The sequence below is a fragment of the Fistularia commersonii genome, chromosome 25 (genome assembly GCF_037954325.1).
Source record: "Fistularia commersonii isolate RoL2024-O1a breed Wild chromosome 25, RoL_Fcom_v1.0, whole genome shotgun sequence".
NCBI classification, from domain to species: domain Eukaryota; kingdom Metazoa; phylum Chordata; class Actinopteri; order Syngnathiformes; family Fistulariidae; genus Fistularia; species Fistularia commersonii.
The window spans coordinates 6,118,255-6,140,643 of NC_141308.1; the positions used below are offsets into that span (position 1 = coordinate 6,118,255).

Below are 22,389 nucleotides of genomic sequence, written 5' to 3' on the forward strand. Positions count from 1 at the left end.
AAGGGAAGGTCCAATTTCACTGATCTGTCATCCTCCACGCCACTGGCTGTATAAAACTGGCTAACTCAACTATCAGTATCCAGTCACACACACATAAATGAATACCGACGATAATTATCAGCATTAAGAGACAAATGCCTGAAGATTGCACACTTGTCATTAACTAAGTGATCTTGTTTTAACACTTGTTTCTGAGGAAATGGTTTGACAGTAATGTTATAGTTAGCCGCATGAGTCGAGGCATGAATAGATACCAGGAAAGGGTCTTTTTTTATTGTGAACAGTGAAACAAAAAAATGAAAGAAAGCAAAAATTGGTAATTCGTTATAGAAAACAGTAGAGAAAATGTAGGGATGTAAAATCATAGAGAATTATGCACTATATAAAACTGTTTCATAGCTATGCATGAAAAGAACAGGTGTTGAATTTTGTGAAACACTGAAAACTTCATTAAAGGCATTGGCATTGAAGACCAGGGTCACTGACATGTGTGTTATTTAGAGCTTTCGTTATGACAGGTTGTGGTGGTACTGATTTGACTCTGAACAAAAACATACTCAGTTGATCAATTAAAAATCAAATGGATGTTTATGCTTGAATTAAACCTCCAATATAAAAGGGAAATCGGTTTATTTTTCTCTACTGTTCTCAAGACCTTATTATCCTGTGCACATATTTACCGTGCAACATTATCAAATTTCACAACTCAGGTCAGCTGCAACAGACAGTTTTAAAATCATAATTAACAACAACAGTCTTCTACATCAGTAATATGGCCTCCGTGGATTATTCTGTGGAGAAAAGAGAAACATCATGTAATTCAATTATCAATGCAAATGTGAACAGTAGGTGATCATGTGGCGTTATCTTTACATATCAATTTTTTGAACAATCCAACAAAGTGTAATACGTGGTTACCAGTGGGTTGGGCCTGAACCGATAAGCAAGCATCATCCTCTTCCTGAAAGCATCATATTCATCATCGCCTTTTGCGAGCTCAGCTGGTCGCTCAACTCCGAGTCCTGCTCCGTTCACAGCTAGAGTTCCCCTAGGAAGGGTCACGGAGAAAATTCAAAATCAATGGCAAATTTTGTGATACCATACTTTTTGACATACTATGTAGACAAAATGAACCTCTACAAACAAATATCTTGATTATTGATAATACCTGGAAGAGGTAAAACATCTTTGATATTTTTTTGGTTAAATGGCATACATTGTTGTATGTTAATCATATTTTAACCAAGCTAATTGTGAACATTGAGGAGATCTGCCAGTTTGGCTTCAGTTGATGCTTTTCTTATTTGTCCCAAGTGTTCTGGGCAAACAAATAGTGTATTTCAGTCATACAGCTCTATTGAATTGATAATAATGAAATCAATTGAAAATTCTGTCTGTAGAAGTGTCTGATCTAAATTTAAATCTCACTTAATACGCAGTGTTAATAGTGGTACAAATTACAGGAAATGCTATGTGACTTTGATTTGCACTGTAACCTCTATGAAAAGAGTGCTAAGTAAAGATGAATGCTCACTTGTTAACAGGAGCCTTGATACCCTGTCCATCACTACCAAGTCCTTCACCTTCTTTCCAACCCATCTTCATGAGCATTCGGAAACCTAGATTCTCCACAGTCAATTTAAACTCCTTGTACTCTGAATAATCTGGGTCACGGCCCTCCTGTAATTTGAGATGACAGAAGATGCATATTAATGCCACTGACAATTGTGTAACACATATTTGACTTGTAAAACATAGTCAGTCGCAGTGATGACGTAAGTTCACTTGTGTCATGTTCTAAACTGCAAAGCCTCTAGTCATCAATTCAATGCAGCTGTTTTTTTTTTTTTAATGACAAGTTATCTACATGTCATCCAACGTCCCCCCAGAAAAGTTTGAATCATTAAAAAAAAGCTCAGTAACAATATACCTGCTTTGCTGTCCAAGCCCTTTGTCTGTCAAACAATGACAGTGGTGCCAGGGAACCAGCACAAGTCTGTTATGCTATCTTCCCCGACATCACACGAACAACAACCGGATGTCCAGAAACAGTGGGTCGCAGCATTGCCCAGTTGGTAAGTGGTTGTCTACTTAGCAGGGATGGTTTGTCATTTCTTGTAATATTTAATTATGTGAATAGAAAACTTTTTTTTTAAATGTATTATTGGAGTCTTGCATTCAAGTAAAAGCTCTTCATTGCTGAATCTTTTTTGCTGTGCAGCATTCAGCCTCTAGAGTCTGGTCAGGCAATTGCAGATAAAGGATAAAGGCTGATGCGACCTTTGACATAGAAATCACTGATCAGGTGCAATTTTTTTGAGCAGACAGCTGAGACTTCTACTACATGCAGAAATGCTTTCTGCAGAAAATCAGGTATTCAATGGCTTAAAACTAACACAAAGGGAAAAGGGCAATATGTCAAAAGAAAAGGGACTTGTACCCTCCATCCTTCATCCATCCATCCTTCATCCATCCATCTGTCCGTCCATCCATCCATCCATCCATCCATCTATCCATCCAGCTTCTGCCACTTATCCGAAGGCAGGTTGCGGGGGCAGCAGCCAGAGCAGGAAGGCCCAGAGTTCCCTCTCCCCAAGCCACATGGTCCAGCTCTTCAAGGGGGATCCCAAGGTGCTCCCAGGCCAAACTGGAGACATAGTCTCTCCATCGTGTCCTGGGTCTTCCCGTGGCCTCCTCCCAGATGGACATACCTGGAATACCTCCCCTGGGAGATGTCCAGAAGGCATGCTGACCTGATGCCCAAGCCACCTTACCAGGCTCCTCTATGCGGAGGAGCAGCGTCTCTACTCTGAGCTCCCCCCAGATGGCCGAACTTCTCACCCTATCTCTCAGGGAAAGTCCGGCCGTGCAGAAAGCTAATGTCAACCACTTGTTATCGCAATCTTGTTCTTTTGGTGCTTCCCACAGCACATGACCGTAGGAGAGAGAAGGAATATAGATCGACCGGTAAATTGCCTTCTGGCTCAGCTCCTTCTTCACCATGAAAGACGAGTACAGTATTTGCATCAATGCAGACGCTGAACCGATCCGCCTGTTGATCGCCTGCTCCATCCTTCCTTCACTCGTGAACAAGACCCCGAGATACTTGAACTTCTCCACTTGGGGCAGGACCTCTTCCCAACCTGAAGTGGACACTACACCTGTTTCCAGTTGAGCACCATGGTCTTGGTGCTGATCCTCATCCCAGCCGCTTCACATACGGCTGCGAACCACTCCAGTGAGAGCTGGGGATCATGGACTGATGAAGCCAATAGAACCACATCATCTGCAAAAAGCAGAAACTTGATCCTGTGGCCGCCAAACCAGATCTCCTCAACACGCCGACTGCGCCTAGAAATTCTGTCCATAAATGTTATGAACAGATCGGTAAAAAAGTGCAGCCCTGGTGGAGTCCATCTCTCACTGGAAACAAGTCCGACTTACAACTGGCAACACAGACAAAGCTCCAATACCGGTCATACAGGGACTGAACAGCCCTGTATAACGTGTTTTGGTACCCCATACCCCCGACAGGATTGCCAATGACCACAAGGTCAATCAAAGAACTGCGAAGTAAGGTGCATTGGTGCCAAGTGCACATACGGACACATTTGTGCCTGAACATGGTGTTTGTTATGGGCAATCCATAATGAGCACAGAAGTTAAATGACAAAACACCTCTCGGGTTCTGATCTGGGGGCCATTCCTCCGAATCACACCCTTCCAAGTCGCATTGCTGTTGCCAATGTGAGCATTGAAGCCTCCCAGTAGGACGAGGGAATCCCTGGTAGAAGCGCTCTCTAGCAGCCCTCTAGGGACCCCAAGCAAGTGGGTAAACTGATCTGCTGCTGGGTAAATAGACACAAACAACAGTCAGACCCCATCCCCACACATGAATGCTGAGGGAGGCTACCCTCTCATCCATGGGATTGAACCCCAACGTGCAGGCACTGAGTCGGGGGGCAATCAATATGCCCACACCTGCTCTGCGCCTCTCACCGGGGGCAACTCCAGAGTTAAAAAAAAAAAAAAAAAAAAAAAGAGTCCAGCCCCTCCCAAGAGGCCTTTGACCAGACCCCATGCTGTGTGTCGAGCTGAGTCCGATTATATCTAGTCGGAATCTCTCACCAGCTCGGGCTCCTTCTCCGCCAGAGAAGTGATATTCCATGTCCCTAGGGCCAGCGCCTGTAGCAGAGGGTCAGACTGCCATGGTACCCTATTTCGCCCACCACCCTGCTCACACTGCACCTTCATCTCATGGCACCTCCCATCCTTGGTGAGCCCAGGGGAAGAGAGTCCCATGTCATTCCTTCAGGCGCCATGGGTGCAGGCCAGCCACCAGGTGCTTGCCCCTGGGCCTGGTGACCCATGTCCAGGCAGGGGAAAACTGGGTCCAAGTTCTTTAGTCATCATGGGCGGTCTTCTGAGCCACGCTTTGTCTTGTCCTTGACCTGGGACCTGTTTGCCTTATGTTACCCTTCCAGAGGCATACAGCCCCCAAACAACATAGCTCCTCGGATCACTGGGATGCATAAAACCCTCATCCTTCATACAGTAATCTATTAAGGGATAAAACCAACCCTATCACCAAAATGGATACCAGTATCTTTTACAATATCCATGTGTAAACCGTCTGAACAAGATCAACTTTGTTTTTATGTCTTGTAAGAAGTGACCCTTATTAGCCTTTGCCAATATTGCCTTGTTAAATTTGTGTACAGGGTGAAATTGTTGAAAAACAGCATGGTAGTTCTTGCTTATATAGGGAACAGGTCTATTCTGGGAAAAGCTGACCTTTAATGCTTTGAAAGTCTCCATAAACTTCTCCAGTTCCTCAGGAGGAAGGAAGTCTCCAATAAAGTGTTTTCCTTTACCCATTTCTGTTAAAGATTCTGCCCAATCTGAATTTGAGACAAAAAACATCTTTTTATGACAAAGCTTTCACAAATAACATTCACGTAACTGAATTAAAGATCCACAGGAACAACTGGAGGGCGGCAAGCCTTACCTCGTGTCTTTTCCATTTCCATTTTTCTTAGACGATGTTCCCATGTGCCTGTCTGCTGGTCCACTTCTTCATCGCTGTCGTATTCATGTTGGTGCTCTCTTATGGCTTTATCCCACATCATTTGAATATCGGCCATTATCCGCTTATGCTTCATGATCAATTCATACATCTCTTGCATCTGCAAAGTGTGTGAAAAAAACAAAGCACAAAGTGACAAAATATATATGAATGAGTATGTGGAGAAAAAAAATGATCGCTCTATCTGGTAATATTGTGTGTCCTTCAAGCTTAGGTCCTCCACTGGGACTGGAAGCTTGAGGGTTCAGAGAAAGGTCCTAACTGTTCTTAGGATTGGATTCTGGATGTTCAGATGTTCTCCCAGCTTGGGGGTTACTTTGTGTGTGTGTGTGTGTGTGTGTGTGTGTGTGTGTGTGTGTGTGTGTATTTCTTATTACAAATTCACAAATAAAAGTTGTAGTAAAAATAGCAAATCATCTATTTGTATTTCATATAAAATTGGGTATTTTGGCAGTGTACACTTTTTTTATAATATTCCCTCTCCATAACACAAAAATGATGCACTAATCATGAAAAGTTGCAAATGAAGTACTTTACATGTCAATATAAGCCAATTCACTATGTCTTCGTATTGTATCATATCATATTGTAGTCCAAAATTGCACCTTTAAATTATTTCTTGCCTAAAACTGACCAGCATTCCAAGGCTCAATGTAGGATCCAGCTGCCAATGACTTTTTTCCAGAGCAAAAACTTCAAATTATTGATACTCATGAAGACTTCATAGCATTTTTCACTAGTCGTGTGAGTGCCATACCTCCTGTTGTTCTTTTAGCTGTCTCTTCTGGTCCTCTGAGAGCTCTGTCACCCCAACAAGACCCAAGGGCTTCCCTTTCTTATAACCAAGACCTTGCAACTCTTGAGCTAAAAGCACACATTACATCTTTGTTTTATAGATGTCTTTCTGAATAAGGTAATATTGTGACAAATGTTACTTAAGGAACAATTGGTGCCGGTATGGTACCCTAAAGGGTAATGTTTATGTGCCCAGAAATTAACAGCCTGTACCTGAGAGGGACTGTGCATCTGGGTCTGCAACATTGACCTCTTGTGGAACAACAATGGGTGGAATGGGCAACTCGACTTTGTCATCCTCAGCACCCCATCTGCTCTTTCTCTTCCGTTTGAGAGGGGGTGTGTCTTTTTCACAAGTACGATTCAGTTGTGGGGGGATTCGCTGAAGCTCTGACCCAGATTCTGCTATTGGAGACGAAGATGTCTTGGAGGCTGCAGCACGATACTCGCGTAATCTCTCTTGGTAGAAGTGGTAGGCTGGACTTTGGTGATCATATAAAAAACTAATGGAAGAACGGGAGATATTTTGTGAGAAACAAAAGACAAAGAGTGTTTTTCTACAATAAACAAGCATACAAGATCTGGATGAGATTTTAGAATTATTTATTCATAATATAGGTTGTTAACTATTGTGAAAGTTACATTAAAAAAATACTTGAGGATGTCTAATGCATTTGCAGCAGTGGTATACAGTAATCTGTAATGCTCACACTCAAGTGTATTTTCGCAACTCACTTTGCAAAAATGTTTGGAAGGAAGGATGTGTAAGGATTGGAATTTGAATTTTTACATTTCTATTATCTGCGATTGAAAGTCATTTATGTGAGCACTGTTTCCCGATTTGCACACCAATATTGTCATATTATGCTTATTATTTCTTGTTTGTGTCTATAAAATTATCTGGCTCCACTGTGGACAGCAAAGTAAGAATTTCATTGTACAGGAGAAGCCATTTCCATACTGTACACATGACAAACACTTTGAATACTGATTCTTGAAATTCACAATATTGTTTCATGTATGTAAATCAATATCAGTTGCTCATTTTAAATGGTAAGTTCTTCATGCTTAGTTTTATCGATTCCTGTTTCTGGTTAATTCTAATGTGTTATACTAGCGTTTCTGTGATAGGGATGCAAAAACTAAGTGCTACAGTTTAAGTGGTCCAATTGAGTGGATCAGTGTGCCATGAGCACCTAAATAAAACAAAACTTATGAAAATAGAAGCCACTATAACAATCAGATACTTGCTGATACTTGTGTGTTGTCCATCACTGTCGAAAAATGGTAAAATTCGGACCCAAAGCCGAGTTCCTAAGTTGTTTGGCAACAAACCAAAGTTAAGGACAGCCATAAAAGGAAAAACAAACTCACCTGCAGGCGGGGTTGTTCCGATTTCGCTCTGCAGCAATTGCTTCAACTTCAGGGCCACCTTCAGCCACAAATCTGGCCAGCTTCTCAGCCACCTGCTGTGTTTCCTCGTCCACTGGGGGGGAGACTTTAAGCAGACTATCAGTACTGGGGCTCAATGCACACTCTACAACTGTACCATTCTCAACTGGCTTCATACATCACCAGTCTCGGGCTAATAGGGGATAAGAAGAGGAGGAGGGAGGGAGGAGGAACAAGGGGAGCAATGGTGGTGAATGGAAAACTGAATGGATTGAACACTTCTACTGCAACAATGAGCAAATAATGAGCAGTAAGTAGTTAGTTAATTGTACAAACAATTTCTAATAAGCTGTTGAGGTGCGCATCTTATTTTCATAGTCATATGGCAAAACATGAAATGTCAGTTCAGCAGGAAATGCTGTAAGCTAAATTAGGTACAGTATAATTGAGCAGTCCATAGTACTTACAGTATTTCACAGGGAAAAAGTTTAGCAACCATAGCAACGATTGTATTTAATGGTGTTATAGATCCAAACTTAATAAACCAACAAATCAAATGATAAACAAAACAAAACCTCAACGTTTCCATACAGTTTATCTGACTGTATCCCTGTTTATGAAAGTCTTTTTTGCGGTAGTTCCCAGGCCTTTGTGTATATTCTATGGTAGAAGTTTTAATTTAATTTTTTTTTTTGAAGATGATTGTTTGTAGACTCTGTAAGCCTGAGTATGTCTTCATAAATACTGGAAAACCGGAATCTGCTTTATTGTCATGAAATATCTAGAGAGCTGGCCACAAGTGGCCATGAAACTATGATTACTTTGGAGCCTCGGAACATTAGAATATATAAACATGCTTCTAACTCCAAGAGGAATAATACCGTATTTCAGTTAAACTTCAAATTAAGGTTGATAATCTCCACATCAATTTCTCATCATCTTTATGATTGTCTATCTGAGCTTATATGGTTGTGAAAAAAAAAACAGCTCAATGTAATTGAAGAGTCATATGATTACCAAAAGAGGCAATCTTACCATTATTTGAAGAGTTGTCAGGTTTTAGAATATCCTTTCGGAATTCTGCAACTCTCCTTTTGTAGTAGAGATACTCCAAACTGCTCTTATCATATAAAAAGCTGAAAGGCAATGGAGAACAAATGGGTCCTATGTTTTATACATTAAATAAAGCAGAAGGGACAAAAATGTCCATCGCTCTTACGAGAAAACAGGGTTGTCCTTGTAGTCCTCTTTGGCCTTTCTCTCCAGCTCAGCTCCCCCTTCTGCCACAAAAGAAGCCATCTTGTCGATAATGAGTCTGGTGTCTGAATCCTCTGGGGGAGAGACTTTAAGCAGGCTATAAGTAAATTTACCCCGAGGACATCAATGTCAAACCTCTGTCACAAGCCAGCTATACCATTGGCCCTTCACTGAACTGTCCGAGTCATCTTGGTGTCCAGAGATACACTGAAAAATACTGGTCTTGATTTACCTTTCATTTCTAAGAAACGGGAGAACTCATTCTCTTCTTCCTCATCTTCATCATCATCTGGGGAACAAAACACGCTTGGCCGCTTTGAAAGAACTGGACTCTTCTTTGATTGAGTGTAGTTCCTAAACTGACTAAGCATGCTGCTGACTCCTGGTCGCTTGCTGAAAGGAAAATTCTTCTTTTGCAATGCATTTCCTCCTGGTGATGATGTTGATGAACTTGGGGGGTCACTGGAGGAATCTACAGAGAATGGATATTGGAAAAACAAAGTATAAAACAAAAACAACAACTATTAAAGTTTAAGGGTCTGAAAAATAAAAATTACTATTTAATACAGGGGCTCTGTGTTAATTAAAGTAATATGTATTTCATGGACATGTAACAATCCTTTCATTTATCAAGCGACGATAATCGACAGAATCATGCATAACTGTGAACAACAAAATATAACCTGGAGCCCCTTGAAGGCGTTTGCAAAAGACAATGTTGTTGAAAAATCTTGTTACACATCAGCAGGTTTTCTCAAACCCACAAAAATAAGAAAATTAAAATGAACACTCTTAGAGGTGGGTACAATCTGACAGCTCCCTGTATTCTATATAATACAGTGAATCCCAATAAAATCCAGAATTTGTTACGAGATCAAGTATTCAAGTGTTGGTATTTTTCCACAGACTTCCCCACTTGTTTTTCAGGCGATATTCACTCCTTAAAATCTAAATTTAACCATCTTGGCCATCTTCTACCCTGGCCCTGTCATTTTTCCCTTGAAAACATGCCATGTTTTTAAGATAAAGTAAGGTACTTTATTTCTCGCAACTGCACTAGCAATACCTCAATAAGAATTTCCTTTTCAGTGAGTTACACATGTGGAAGAGATCTTTCACATGTTTTAATAGTTACATTTTCCTGTGTTACACATTTACAAAACCAGATATTTCACTTTGTTTTTTGCAAAAATACTATAATCTGGAATCTTGTTTGGATTACATCTGAATTGGGCGATCTCAATAATGAATTGAGTAGTGAAATATGCTTCCTATATACATGTACAAAGTGAAAGCATTGGTGTCATCTTAACTTATCCTAATAGTGGAATTATTTTGTTTGAGGATATGCGTGACTTAATATATGCAACCTCTGAAATCCTTCACACAGATTATAATACAGTTCAAAATCTGCTAACCATATTCTTATTGCACAATTTAGCCAGATTTTAACCCAAAAACATTATACGTGGATGTCACATGAGTCGTTTAGACCAAACCTGAAATTAAAACTTAATGCAGCATTTTTCAATATAGGAGTATAACTTGACAAACGTTGCTATCAAAGCGTGATACAGGAGCATTTTGTGATAAAACAGCATTAATTGCCAGTGCAAGATACTTAATATTATCATATCTAAGAGACCACCTTTTCAAATGAAATAGATGTGGACAACTTTGATGATTCATTATTCAGTGAACTACAATGGTAACATCTACCACATCATACTGACACAAAAGTAACACAATACTGACACAAGTAACTTAATAACCTGTGAATGCTTACCAGGCACACTGCTTGATTTCTCTTTCTGCATCTTCATAAACTGCTGTAAGAAGCTCCCATCATTAGCAAACTTATTTGAAGAGAGTCCTTGAGGTGTGGGAGAGCTGGCGGAATAAGAATGGGATGAAGCTAATTGTTGGGATTATTTTCTGCTAATTTCTGTGCAAGCATTATCCAGCATCCAAGTCAAAACATATCTTTCAACTCTACAAAAATTATTGTCAAGAGAAATATGAAGATCTGTGTTTGTTTGATATTAAGGGCTCAGTAATATTTCCTGTTACATCAATAAATTTGCCACAATGGCTGATTCATTTGGGGTTCACAGCTACCTTTTTGCTTGCTCTGCCATTTTGGCCTCAATTTCCTTCTTTTTCTGAGCGATCAGTTTCTCTTGGCGGAGAATATTCATGTTCATCTTATTTTTTTGAGGCTGGACATTTTTGGATTTCCATCCACCTCGCCCTAAAAAGGGTGTGAGAAAGGGGGGGGGGCAGGGAAGGACAAAAATAAACTATGCAGTTGTCTGAACAGTTGTAAAGCATGCTATTCAAGCAGTAATGATTTTAGTGAAAGAGTCTAAAGGAAAAAAATGACCTGCCCCTATTAATCAGGGACGTCTAATCTTAAAAGATGAATGACATTAAATTTACTGTCTGTAGAGCTACATTAACTGTCAATAAACCTTAAACCTGCATGTACATGACCATTCTGACAACACAATAACCAACTTTCATGTTCAAAGTATGTTAAAGTTGAAAAGGATATATATACACATACGCTGCATTGAAAAAAGCGATATGCATTTTAAATGTTTTAAAGCAAGCTAAACGATATGCGCAAGTGGCTATAACTAACATCAGAGCAAGCTAACCAGACAGCTAACGCTCTATTCGTTTGTACACTGGCTACGTTAGCAAACAAGCTATCTCAGGCTGCATTAGCTAGCTTACGCTGAAATGCTAACATGACTAATGGTAAGTATTTACTGAAGCTTAGAGACCAACGAGAAAAGGCATTTCCATTGAATTCAAAATCTACATTATAGTAACCTGCATCGCTCGACTCCATTGCCTTAGCAGGAGGAGAGAAATACTAAAAAAATGAAGCCCACGGTGTGTGATTGTGATCGAATACTTTCTGTTTTCTGACTTGAAGGTTGAGTTTACGGAAAAATAATGGATCAAACTTCCGGCCAACCTTTAAACAAAATAAAAGCATCATCGTTCTGTCTCCACCTATTTACCACACCTAAGAGATGGATAAAAACTCATTCAATACAATGAATGATAGGAACGATAGTACTTGCTCCAAATTCTTGAGTATCTAATGTTCAAAAACATTCTGACCAAAGGACTCGCTGTGTTTTTGTATATAACGTGTACCTTGGCCAGATTCAGTTTTCAGATTGAATCATTAGCGATTATAAGAAAAAAACAAACAAACAATCCTTTTCCTACTAATACGTGTTGTACCCATGGACATGTTCTGAGCTATCACATATTCTGCGTCCGGTCTCCTTCGCGCTTTTATTTTGAAGTTTTAAAGCGGAATGCTTCTTTTGCGCGATATATACATTGCGATTAGGCGTTGGAATAACAGAATGCTATTTTTGTCCATGGTTAGACTCTTTCAGATCGCAGCGACGCATGTATTTGGAAGGATGCAGTGGTGCTTTAAGCAGACAGTTGCAATATTTCTGGTCGTTTGTATTCTATCGTTGCAGTTATGGCAACTAAGAAGACGATTCTTTGTGTTCTTTTGGATGATGTTTCGGGTTTACTTGTGCAAATGACATTCCAAACACATCACAACCTTTTCATCCGAGAACATCCAAACTGACTTGAAAGATGTATGGAAACGATTCTGGAGAATATTGCACTGAAAGATAAAAACCATTCAGCACTGTGATGAATGTTATGTCTTAAATATTAGGTGAAATAGCCTTGACATTACTGCTGATCACTGGTGGTATTATACAAGGTGCATGGTTCATATGAAGCTGGAGTGTTAAGAAAAAAAATCTGTGATCAGGCTGCATTCATATATTGTTCCAGCGAGGTGTGGCCTCGCTGTATAGAAATACCTTGGTTGCGTAATGTGTACTTAGTCAGCCTTTGCTGTAGCACATCCATCATTGGATAATCTGAATCCCATAAAACTGGTCTACTTCACTCGTGGCTTTGACACTAACATTTAACATGTTACAGCACAACACAGACACAAATAAACTACTCCTAACACTTAGCAAATTGTTATAACAGTCCCTTGAGTACATCCCATATTGTCCCTGCCACCTTAACACACCTCCTAAGCTAATCACATTTCGGAGGCTGCCTGGGGTGCTATCATATAGTGATATGGTATAAAAAGGCAATTCCACAGCAATGGGTACATAAACTACATATTTAGCTGTCCCAATAGTACCAATGCCTTCAAAAATGAAGGACATGCACAATTACCAAAACGTATTGTGGACATCCAAATCTAATTTCATCATGACATTTTTACCATTAAACCTCAACTATTTGTATTCATGAATACTTCAAAGATGCAGGGCAGAATATGTCAGTACACAGTTGCAATTCACCAACTATGAAACTTCTTCAAAAAGAAAGAACACACTACATTCCACATTAAAGATATAGCAAACCATTTGAAGAGAACAAGTGAGTTATGGCAACTCATACGCAAACATATTAATGATGTTACTTGGACACTCATATGTTTCAATATCACCTGTTCCTTGTCTCAGAATAAAATTTCGATATCCACTAAGGCTTCACTGAACCTGGCTAGAGGGAAGAGGAGAATGAGTGTCTCTTACTTTTCCTTTACCTTCCAGTTACTTTATTTATTAGTTTATTTAAAGGATGTCTACAGTAGCATAGCCATGGACACATTATACTTAAGACAAAAAATCAAAACGCCATCCAGTGCAGAGCAGATACTCTTTGTAACCATGTATTATCTGTAAAGATATGATATAGGAAAACCTATGTTTGCTGCCAATGTTCTCAATACTCTCCCCCCCAGATAATTATGATTCAAAAGAATGATTTAGTTATTCTTGATCTCAAGCAACTGGAAGTGGATTGCTAGTTGGAGCAACGGGATGAAATAAAGGAGGAAAAAACAAGTGCCGAATTGTGTGTTATGATCAGGAAGACATTTGAAAGAAAATCCCACTCGGCTGGAAAAAGTAAAATTCACAGGAAGCAAGAATTTTGGTAATTTGTCAAGACAAAAACAAGACAAAAATGTGTTGACGCTTGTTGGTTTGGATATAAAGTCACTGCTGATGACATCTGTGTAACAAAAAACATTACATAATAATCAAGAATCGTGATTCTTACCTCCCAGGGAAGTTCCAGCACAAAATTTGGTTGATGGAATTTAGTCTATTTGATGCTTTTTTTTAAAGCAATGAGTTTACATACTTATACCATATATATTAACACTACCACCAGACTGAGTGACACTAATTTTGTGTGCATAGAGCAGCAATCCCTTAGGTGAGGGTAAACTCATGGATTGCAGCTACTCTTTTTGAACCTGATCTTGTGACATCACTTGCTTCCCCTCACAGCCTCCCTTGTGTGACATGATCATAGCTTCCCCTTTCTCGGTGCAGATGATGGCCCCTCCTCCCATTCATCTACCCTGGTTACACACGACCTCCGTTCTCCTATGCGCCCTCCCTCCCCCACATCACAGCTTCACTTTCACACAGAGGTATCTCAGTTTCCTGTTAACCCTTCAGTCTCAGATGCACACTGTGATATCACAGATTTCCCTATCACAGTGTGGATCACAGCTTCCCTTTCCCTCCAATAATAAGACTATAAAAAGGTCTATTTCGATTTCCAAAAAAAACATTGTAAGAACATTCAGACTACAGCAAGCTATTCCAACTCCATACCAGTTGGTGGCGGTAATGCAGCAATACGTTGTTTGCCCACCATCAAAAAAAATCAAGCCGAAGAAGAAGAAGAAGCAGGTTTTGTTGTCCCTTGTTGCTATCCGTCCGCACCGATCTAACCGCTATACAGCTCGGAAATGGCTGAAGCTCCTACACGGCCCTGCCGGTTTTTTTGTCACCGGTGCTCGGCAGAGATTTTTCCTCGTTTACCGGTATGGGCTAACGAAATTATATCGCCGGATTTGCGAGTGACCATTTTAAGATTTGTGCTGTTTCATTGGGGATTATTTGTGGTTATGTGGCGCACTGGCCGTCACGTCGGCTATTTGCTGTTAAGCTACTCTCGTTAGCTAGGCCCATAGGCACCAAGGCTGATGGGTGACACAAGAAGTAGCTGGTACCAAGTTAGCTGGTACTTTCCTATTTCGATCATATGTCTTGGATCATATAGAATTAATTGCTTCGGGTTTATTCGATTCTGTAGTTTGGTCTCAAACTAGTGTCACTGTCAGTGTTGTCTTTTGATGTAAGCAGTCCGCGAACGCTGTCAATTCTTGATTAACATTGTCTAGAATGTTTTTGTTTGCTAATATTAGATTAGTGAACTAGGTACTGAATGGTCTTAATCTCACATGAACCTTACTTTTGCTTACCATGGAGGGACCACATAGGGATGTATTGGTGTCATTCATTTGTTGTCACAGCACCCTGCCAGAGCATTGTGTATTTATGACATTCACAGGAATGTTCTTGAACTTTTAAGTTGCACTTGTGCGGCAACAAAACACAAGTTTCAATTTGAATTATGTATTGTATAAAAAGGACAAATAGTGATTATACCACGAATTTCTTGCCCTCAACGTAAAGGCCAAAATTCCTCTTTTAAATGATTCATCCAGCACTAATAATTTCTCTTCTACAATTCTTATCATCACATCTGGCAAAATGATGCATTTTCTAAGAGCTCAACTTCAAAAGGTTGTAGGTTTTGACCCCAAGTTCCACTTTCCAATTTGTTATAGCTGACAATTGTATTGTGGTTTTCAGTTCTGCTATTGTATAAAGCTTTACACTCATGTTCTGTGATAGTTTGCCTTGGTGAGCATTCACATATTCATGTATTTGTGCTTTATTTGTTCCTCTCCTCGTATGTAACATGGTTATACTGCCTAACCCTGTAATATGATAGCTTCTCTTTTAAACTATTGTTTGGTGTTACTATGTCACAGTACTTCTATTTGCGTCCTTTCATTCATATTTATATCTGAATTCTAGGATTACACCTGTCCTCGCTGTGAATCAGGATTTATAGAGGAATTGCCAGATGAAATTAGGTACAAGTACATAATTTGCATATAGTAACATTTATGTTTAAATGGATGCTCTGTGGAGATTTTCACATTCTTACAACTGTTGTCATACAGCTCTGAAAATGGGTCCGCGTCTACATCTTCTACCAATGAACCGAACCGCCCCTTTGAGGTCAGTGTGAAGTCAGCAGGTCCATAAACAGCTTTGCACAATGTATTGTAATTTGGTCTTTACTTTGTCTTTCATTGTAGAATATGGATCAGCAACACTTATTCACATTTCCCTCTGGGTACGGCCCATTCACCCTTGGGATTTTTGACGAGAACTTTGACCTGCGGATGCGACTACCCTCAGAAGACAACAGAGAGACAGAAAATCGAAGAGAACGGGAAATGGCATCACGGCAGCGATACAGTGCTCGGCAACCACGGGGTCGACATATTCCACGACGACAGGGTACGCGCCATGAAGGAGTGCCCACATTAGAGGGGTGAGACATTCACAGCAGCAGAATGTGTGTGATGGAGCACTCGCGTGTTCCCAGATTGAGGGAGTGTTCGAACCACTCCAGGTTGGGTCACTTCTAGTTTGTGCAAAATCTAGTTTTTAATCACCTGTCTAGAATAATGAACATGTATTATGCAACACTTAGTTGCATCAAAATAGTAATTACATAGCAAGCTGTGTGTTGCTACTCTTTTCACAGATGATTGTAAACAGTGCTATTGATGTCATTTTAAAAGAGCATTGCAGTATCGGGGAACCATGTAAAAGTATACAGTATAAATTACACTTCAAAAGCAGCAGCAAAATAAACAATACAATTCTAAAAGTTGAATCAAGTCACCAAAATAGGAGAAATAGGCTCAAACAAATCAACTAAAGCTTACCCTTTATATTCATGTTTTTTTTTCAATCAAGGCTGTTTTTCTTTGCAATGCCCCATTAAATCTCTTACTCTGCAGGGCACAAGATTGCAGAAAGATTTTTTTCCACCATAAAAGTCAGAGGCAGCAAATCTCGAGTAATCAATCCCTCACTGCCTGTATTACGGTGGAGTCTCGTACTGAAAACTGCTGCACTGAGGTGTTGCCACTATGAATCTGTTTTCCACGCTGTCTTTTTTTAGTGCTTAGATAACATGATACACCAACATTAACTTGATTTACCTAATGTCCAGTCTTTGCTGCACATATCTTCAGCTACCAGTCAAACCTGTTAAAGCAGCTTATGGAGGTAAATGTAACTCAGCTGCATGAAAAAACGTTGTTAGTCCTCAGAATAATTGAGTTGCCAAACGTTAACTACTCAGGGCTATCTCTGTAACCAGCACTTTCAATATATGACAACAATCAATCAGATTTTTTTTCAGTGCAAATATCACCATTATTACTATTATTTCAGTAACCTTTTCAACCTTATCCAATTCAGAATTATCCAGCAGTTAGTCAATGGAATCATAGCACCTACAGCCATGCCAAATATTGGAATGGGACCATGGTGAGTATAAATAACAGTGATACATCGGCTTTTGTATGTCATGTGTCTTTTTTGAATCCTTGAGTCAATTGTTAACACTTCACACAGGGGTATGCTACATTCTAATCCAATGGACTATGCTTGGGGAGCAAATGGACTGGATGCTATTATAACACAGGTATAAAAAGATAACTTGTAATGAATGCTACGTTGTGAATGATTTGTGTTAGGCAGCTTAGTCTTAGACATTACAAATAATCATTTTTTATTAGATTAAATTTATTTCAAGTCAATCTAGCATTGAAAACAAATGGTATTTCTACGTGGGAGTAACTACAACTAAAGCTACTTGAGGTTATGGCAAGTTAAACATTTCTGCCCTCTTGGCACAGCACTGGTATTTCCTGGGAACCTGTTATGATCTTATTCCTGTGTTAATCTGTTATGAGCATCACTTGTAAAGTAAAAATTCTACTGGAAATGACATACCAAACAGAAGTTGTACTACATGACAGCACGTTCCCTGGGTGAATAGGGTGGACTTTAAGTCCTTCACCTTATTTACCCAGGAAAAGTGCTGCACAGCTAAGTACAGCTAAACTATTTTCTCTTTAAGTCTTAAAGAGAAGAATACACAGAATGAAAGGATTGTCTGATCGATGTAATTTGAGAATGCTGGTTATTTCATTGTCATCTTCCCCTTTGTACCTGTAGTTATTGAACCAGTTTGAAAACACGGGTCCTCCTCCTGCAGACAGAGAGAGGATAAAAAGCTTACCAACCATCTGCATCACAGAAGAGCATGTGGGTACGTTCCAGGCACAAAAACCCGTAGACTGAGTTCTGTACATGTCTTCATGTTCTGTCATGTTTATTATAATCACTTCAGGATTTTGAGCTAGCTTCACTACGCACATTCCATTGCAGCTGACTCATCCAAACGGTGTCAAAGTTCAGAATAGACCTCTTTATGTCATTATGACAAAAAGACTTGTCAATCTTATTTTATCATCTAGTATTGTTGCAAGTGGTTATCAAACACAACACTTGAAATTAGTCTTTACACTAAAAAGAATCAGCTGGATGACAGCCTGATGTCTTCACTCCTTTAACATGCTCAACTGAGCCCTTCAGTAGGGAAATAGTAAGTATTTCTTTGTTTTTTTTTTTGCAGGTGCCGGTTTAGAATGTCCTGTGTGCAAAGAAGACTACAATGTTGAGGAGAATGTTAGACAGCTGCCATGCAATCATTTGTTTCATAATGATTGTATAGTCCCATGGCTGGAGCAGGTATGTTTACTTCTCATGGATGCCCTAGTTATTCTGTTCAGAGCATCTCTGAATGGCTCAGTGTGTATGTCTAACTGGAATAGTTTCTGATAATTTCTTTTGATATTTTGTTTTTTTTTAACACCACCACAACCCTTTTCCAATACAGCATGCTGTGAGTACATTGCATATCTGTAGCACTTAGAGATAAAAAAAAAGCTCATAGAACAATTAAATGGCTTTTTGCATCTAGTAGAACAACCAGTTCTTCCCGCAGTGATGAAAGAAAAATTATTAAGCTCATTAAGTACCTCTAAATGCTTAAATCTTTTATCTCAAACATAACCTGCCCCAAAGTTGGTTTGATGTGCACGAAGTTACCATGGTGATGTCCCCACTGAAGAAGAAACCACTGTTTACACTGAAAACTCAGTTACCTCTTTGAGTAACAAGCCTTGCTTTGTCACTCAGGCCTCTGATATGATAAGTGCTGTTTTTTGGTTAATCAGATTTTAGTAAGTAATTTCAAACTATTGAAACATGTATGGTTTCAAAGAAACTTTCCAAACCAAAAGTGTGAGGTTTATTTTACTTTATGAACTTGTGAATGAGTACGTCACTCTTCTTTTCAGAAAAAAAAATATTTTCACTACCAGCAAACTTGGTAGTGCTGGCTCTTCAGCATTACTGGATTCAAAAGTCCTCATATCATCAATGCAAAGTGAGATCACTTGTTCTTTGGTATTTCAACACCCTTTGTCCAGCACATAGAGGCTGTTTTACTTTGATCAAAAAGGGATTGCCATTTAAAAAAAGTGTATATCACATTGTCAACAAACAATTACTTGTACATGTCCGCTTGTTTTTAGTGAATGTTCACTATTCAGAAGCGTTAATTTAGATATTTGGTATTTACTATGGAAAGGGTACCAATCAGAAGAAGGCAAGTCACCGGGTGTTCCATTAAAATCAATACTAAAGCCATAGCAAGACTTAAAGAAAGGGCATATAGGAGAACGGAGGTCGTGTGTAAGAAAGAAATTAATTTGTCATCAGTGCTCACTCATTCATCGTTTGCTTCTTCCTTCCGGCAGCATGACACATGTCCTGTATGCAGGAAGAGTCTTAGTGGACAGAACACAGCCACAGACCCTCCGGGTTTATCTGGAATGAACTTCTCTCCCTCCTCGTCGTCATCTTCCTCTTCCAATTCACCTAGCAACGAGAATGCTGCCAGCAACTCATAGATCTCCGGGCCGTCACCACCTCATATCTGGGAAAAGCTCATGCTCACCTGAGACCCAACTTCTCTTCTGTTCATCAGAGATGAAGACAGCTGCTTTTCTCAGCTCCAGGGGACGATATGAGTTGAGGGTAACTCATTTATTACGGACTTTTAGTCATCGTCCCTCCCCATGCGCTGAATGGACGCTGGGTCCAACTCCTGCTGCTCCTGGTGGTGTTGAAAAAGGATCCAGAATGGCTGCGAACAGAAACTAATAAAAATGGGATCTTGAGCAGAACTGGATCAGAGTTTGAGAGTGACATGTCTCTGGGACACATTTTATATTTAAAAGACAAAATGCTCTTTTTAACCATTGCCTGTGGTGGTGCTGACTTCAAGCTGAGTCTATAGATATGTAGATAGATATTTTTTTTTTCTCAGATAGTCACTTGTCAGCCAACTGTACAGCTAATGAGTCAAACTAAGTCTGTGGAACAGAAACTTTTTATTTGCACATTTCTTTAATTTTGCACATGATTTTGTCTGATCTTAAGAATGTGAATTTAGGTTAACTACTGAGGAAAAAAAATCTTATTTTTGCATCGAGTGAGGTTTTTTTTTTTGGTACTTTTATTAGAGTGAGAATCAGTGTATGTGGTGTGTCCTTACAAGGTAACGGTCATCCTAGCTCAAAAGTGAATACAATTTCACTGGATATCCTCAAGTAGAAACATTTCACAATTAGATTTGTTTATTGCCCCCTTGCATAAGACATAAGAGATGTTTATAATTAAAAAAAAGGCATGAAATCATCTGACCTCTGAAACTTGCCAACAGTGTTTCACAAAGTTAGTGTTTATTAATTTATTTACTGATTTTATTATATTTTTTTGTACAATCACAATAAAGTGGTAAAGAAAACATGGTTTCTGATGATAATATCCACTGTTTTTCTATATACTGTGGTTTTATACACACACACACACATATATATATATATATATATATATATATATATAGCTTTGTGGTTAATATTTGATGAGTATTAAAGTTGCAGCATGAGGTAAGACTGAACTACACAAATGTGCCGTATCTTAATTTTTTTTGCTCACTATTGATGCATTTCAGTGAGGATCATATGAAATGTGGGCACCCAAGGTAGGTGGAAATTCTCATGTTGGTTTCACATGACCCTGACTGACTGCACTCTAAATGAGATATGTTTTTAACAAGATAAGGAAATTGTATCAGTAGTGATTATTTTGCCCCTATTTATTTTGACATGTTCATTTCATTTGCGTCACTCAGTGCTGTGTAAATCATCGAGTAATGCTTAAAACTTTTGGCCATTTTATGACACTGATCTATACACCTTGAGCTCAAGCTATTATTTGCCACTAATTTTGATGTGTCACTGTGTCTTTTAGTATTTTGGTCATTTGCTGAGAATAATTTGAGTGTCACACCATTCCATCCCACGGCCTGGAAATTAAAAGGACCCTGCATCTGCGTAGTTTAGCCTGACAAGGCAGCAGAAGGATCGGACGTGGGTGACATGATTGCATGACAGTGGAATCTAAAGGTAAAACTTCGAACATTCACTTGGGGGTTATTGTGCATGTTTTTTCTCAATGTCTTTTTTCTTACTAGACAGACAAAGCTATGATGGTTCGACCTTACAACCACATTCCGTGGGAGGCACGTTAGATAATAAGATAGCTTGTTGCAAAGGATGTTTCTTCCAATACAAGCTATTATTTGTACAGGAGACCAAAATTAGACTCAACTAGACCTAGATCAAATAAATAGGCTGACTGCTTTATCATTTGTAAGTGACAGAGCACTCTGTCACCATGGCCCATATGCTAAATGTGTAGGGATAGTTCTCTTTAGCCCAGGGTGACGGAACACACATGGAGTTGCACTGTTCTGTACTACCTTTCAAATGAGACGCTAATGGGAAAACACTGCTCAGCTCTGAACATCCTATTTCAGCCAGGCAGAAGTGAAATGCTTTTTGCCAAAGCATAAATTTAATCTACCCTCGAGACATAAAACTGAAAATAATACTGACTCATACACAATAGTGTATAAAATGGTGTCACAACAGTTTAATGGGAAGCAAAATAACATTCCTACAATTTTTTCATATTATTATACCTGTCCAATGGAAATAGAAGGCATTTAATACTTCGGTGAAAAACATTTCCCGAGTGACTAAATGACCTCTACAGCAGCAGTGTTTTTTTTAGAACATATACGATCATTACATTTCAGAACATGTTATGAATGTGGTTGGTGTGAGACAGGAGGATACAGAGAATAGGGTTAGATGGAGAGGGTTGATTTGCTGTGGAAAGCCCTGGAGGGAAAAGCCAAAAGGAGAAGACACTTCAAAACATGTCATTATTGTTTAGGTGTGTTAATAGTTTATTCTTTATTTATTTACATGTATATGATTTCAGAGTATATGTTTGTATTCATACATACACTCACACACACAGACACAAACATGTCCGTGTGTATGTGTGTGTATCATTTCTGTAATATATCTTGTGGCCTTCAAGTGGAATTTTGTATTCAGTATTTACCAGATGTAAAGGTGATATAAATCTTTCAAGAAAACACATCTGACCTTTAGTCACCTTTAAGGTCACAAAAAAATTGCAAAATTCAGCTGGTGTAAGTTGAAATAGCTGTTTAAAGAATTTCAATGCATAATGTGGACAAATGTGTATATTTCAATGCACAAAGGTTATTCAATATTGAAGATTTTTAATTGCCATTGTTACTTGTGGTTTTCAGTTTCCGATCCCGGGCGACGCAGGACCCATGAATGTTCAATAATGTAGCAGTGACCTCTTGGC

The 22,389-nt window shown here is 39.2% G+C and overlaps 2 protein-coding genes across 2 annotated transcripts; one reads left to right on the forward strand and one right to left on the reverse strand.

Moving 5' to 3' along the window:
- Positions 1-246: 246 nt before the first annotated feature.
- sugp1 (SURP and G patch domain containing 1) lies at positions 247-11,498 on the reverse strand. Its single transcript, XM_086171928.1, has 14 exons — positions 11,369-11,498; positions 10,649-10,781; positions 10,317-10,420; positions 8,763-9,002; positions 8,493-8,616; positions 8,309-8,409; positions 7,256-7,379; positions 6,095-6,384; positions 5,844-5,950; positions 5,009-5,186; positions 4,795-4,901; positions 1,535-1,680; positions 919-1,048; positions 247-791 (listed from the first exon to the last, which is right to left on the reverse strand). The coding sequence occupies exons 1-14, from the start codon at positions 11,385-11,387 to the stop codon at positions 765-767; spliced, it is 1,830 nt and encodes a 609-aa protein (XP_086028054.1). The 5' UTR covers positions 11,388-11,498; the 3' UTR covers positions 247-764.
- A 2,836-nt stretch (positions 11,499-14,334) lies between these two features.
- Positions 14,335-20,443, forward strand: rnf126 (ring finger protein 126). The gene is made up of 9 exons (XM_086172540.1): positions 14,335-14,450; positions 15,514-15,572; positions 15,663-15,720; positions 15,801-16,039; positions 16,981-17,049; positions 17,137-17,206; positions 17,743-17,836; positions 18,203-18,318; positions 19,392-20,443. Exons 1-9 carry the CDS (start codon positions 14,376-14,378, stop codon positions 19,542-19,544), a joined length of 933 nt encoding a protein of 310 aa, XP_086028666.1. The 5' UTR covers positions 14,335-14,375; the 3' UTR covers positions 19,545-20,443.
- The last annotated feature ends 1,946 nt before the right edge of the window (positions 20,444-22,389 follow it).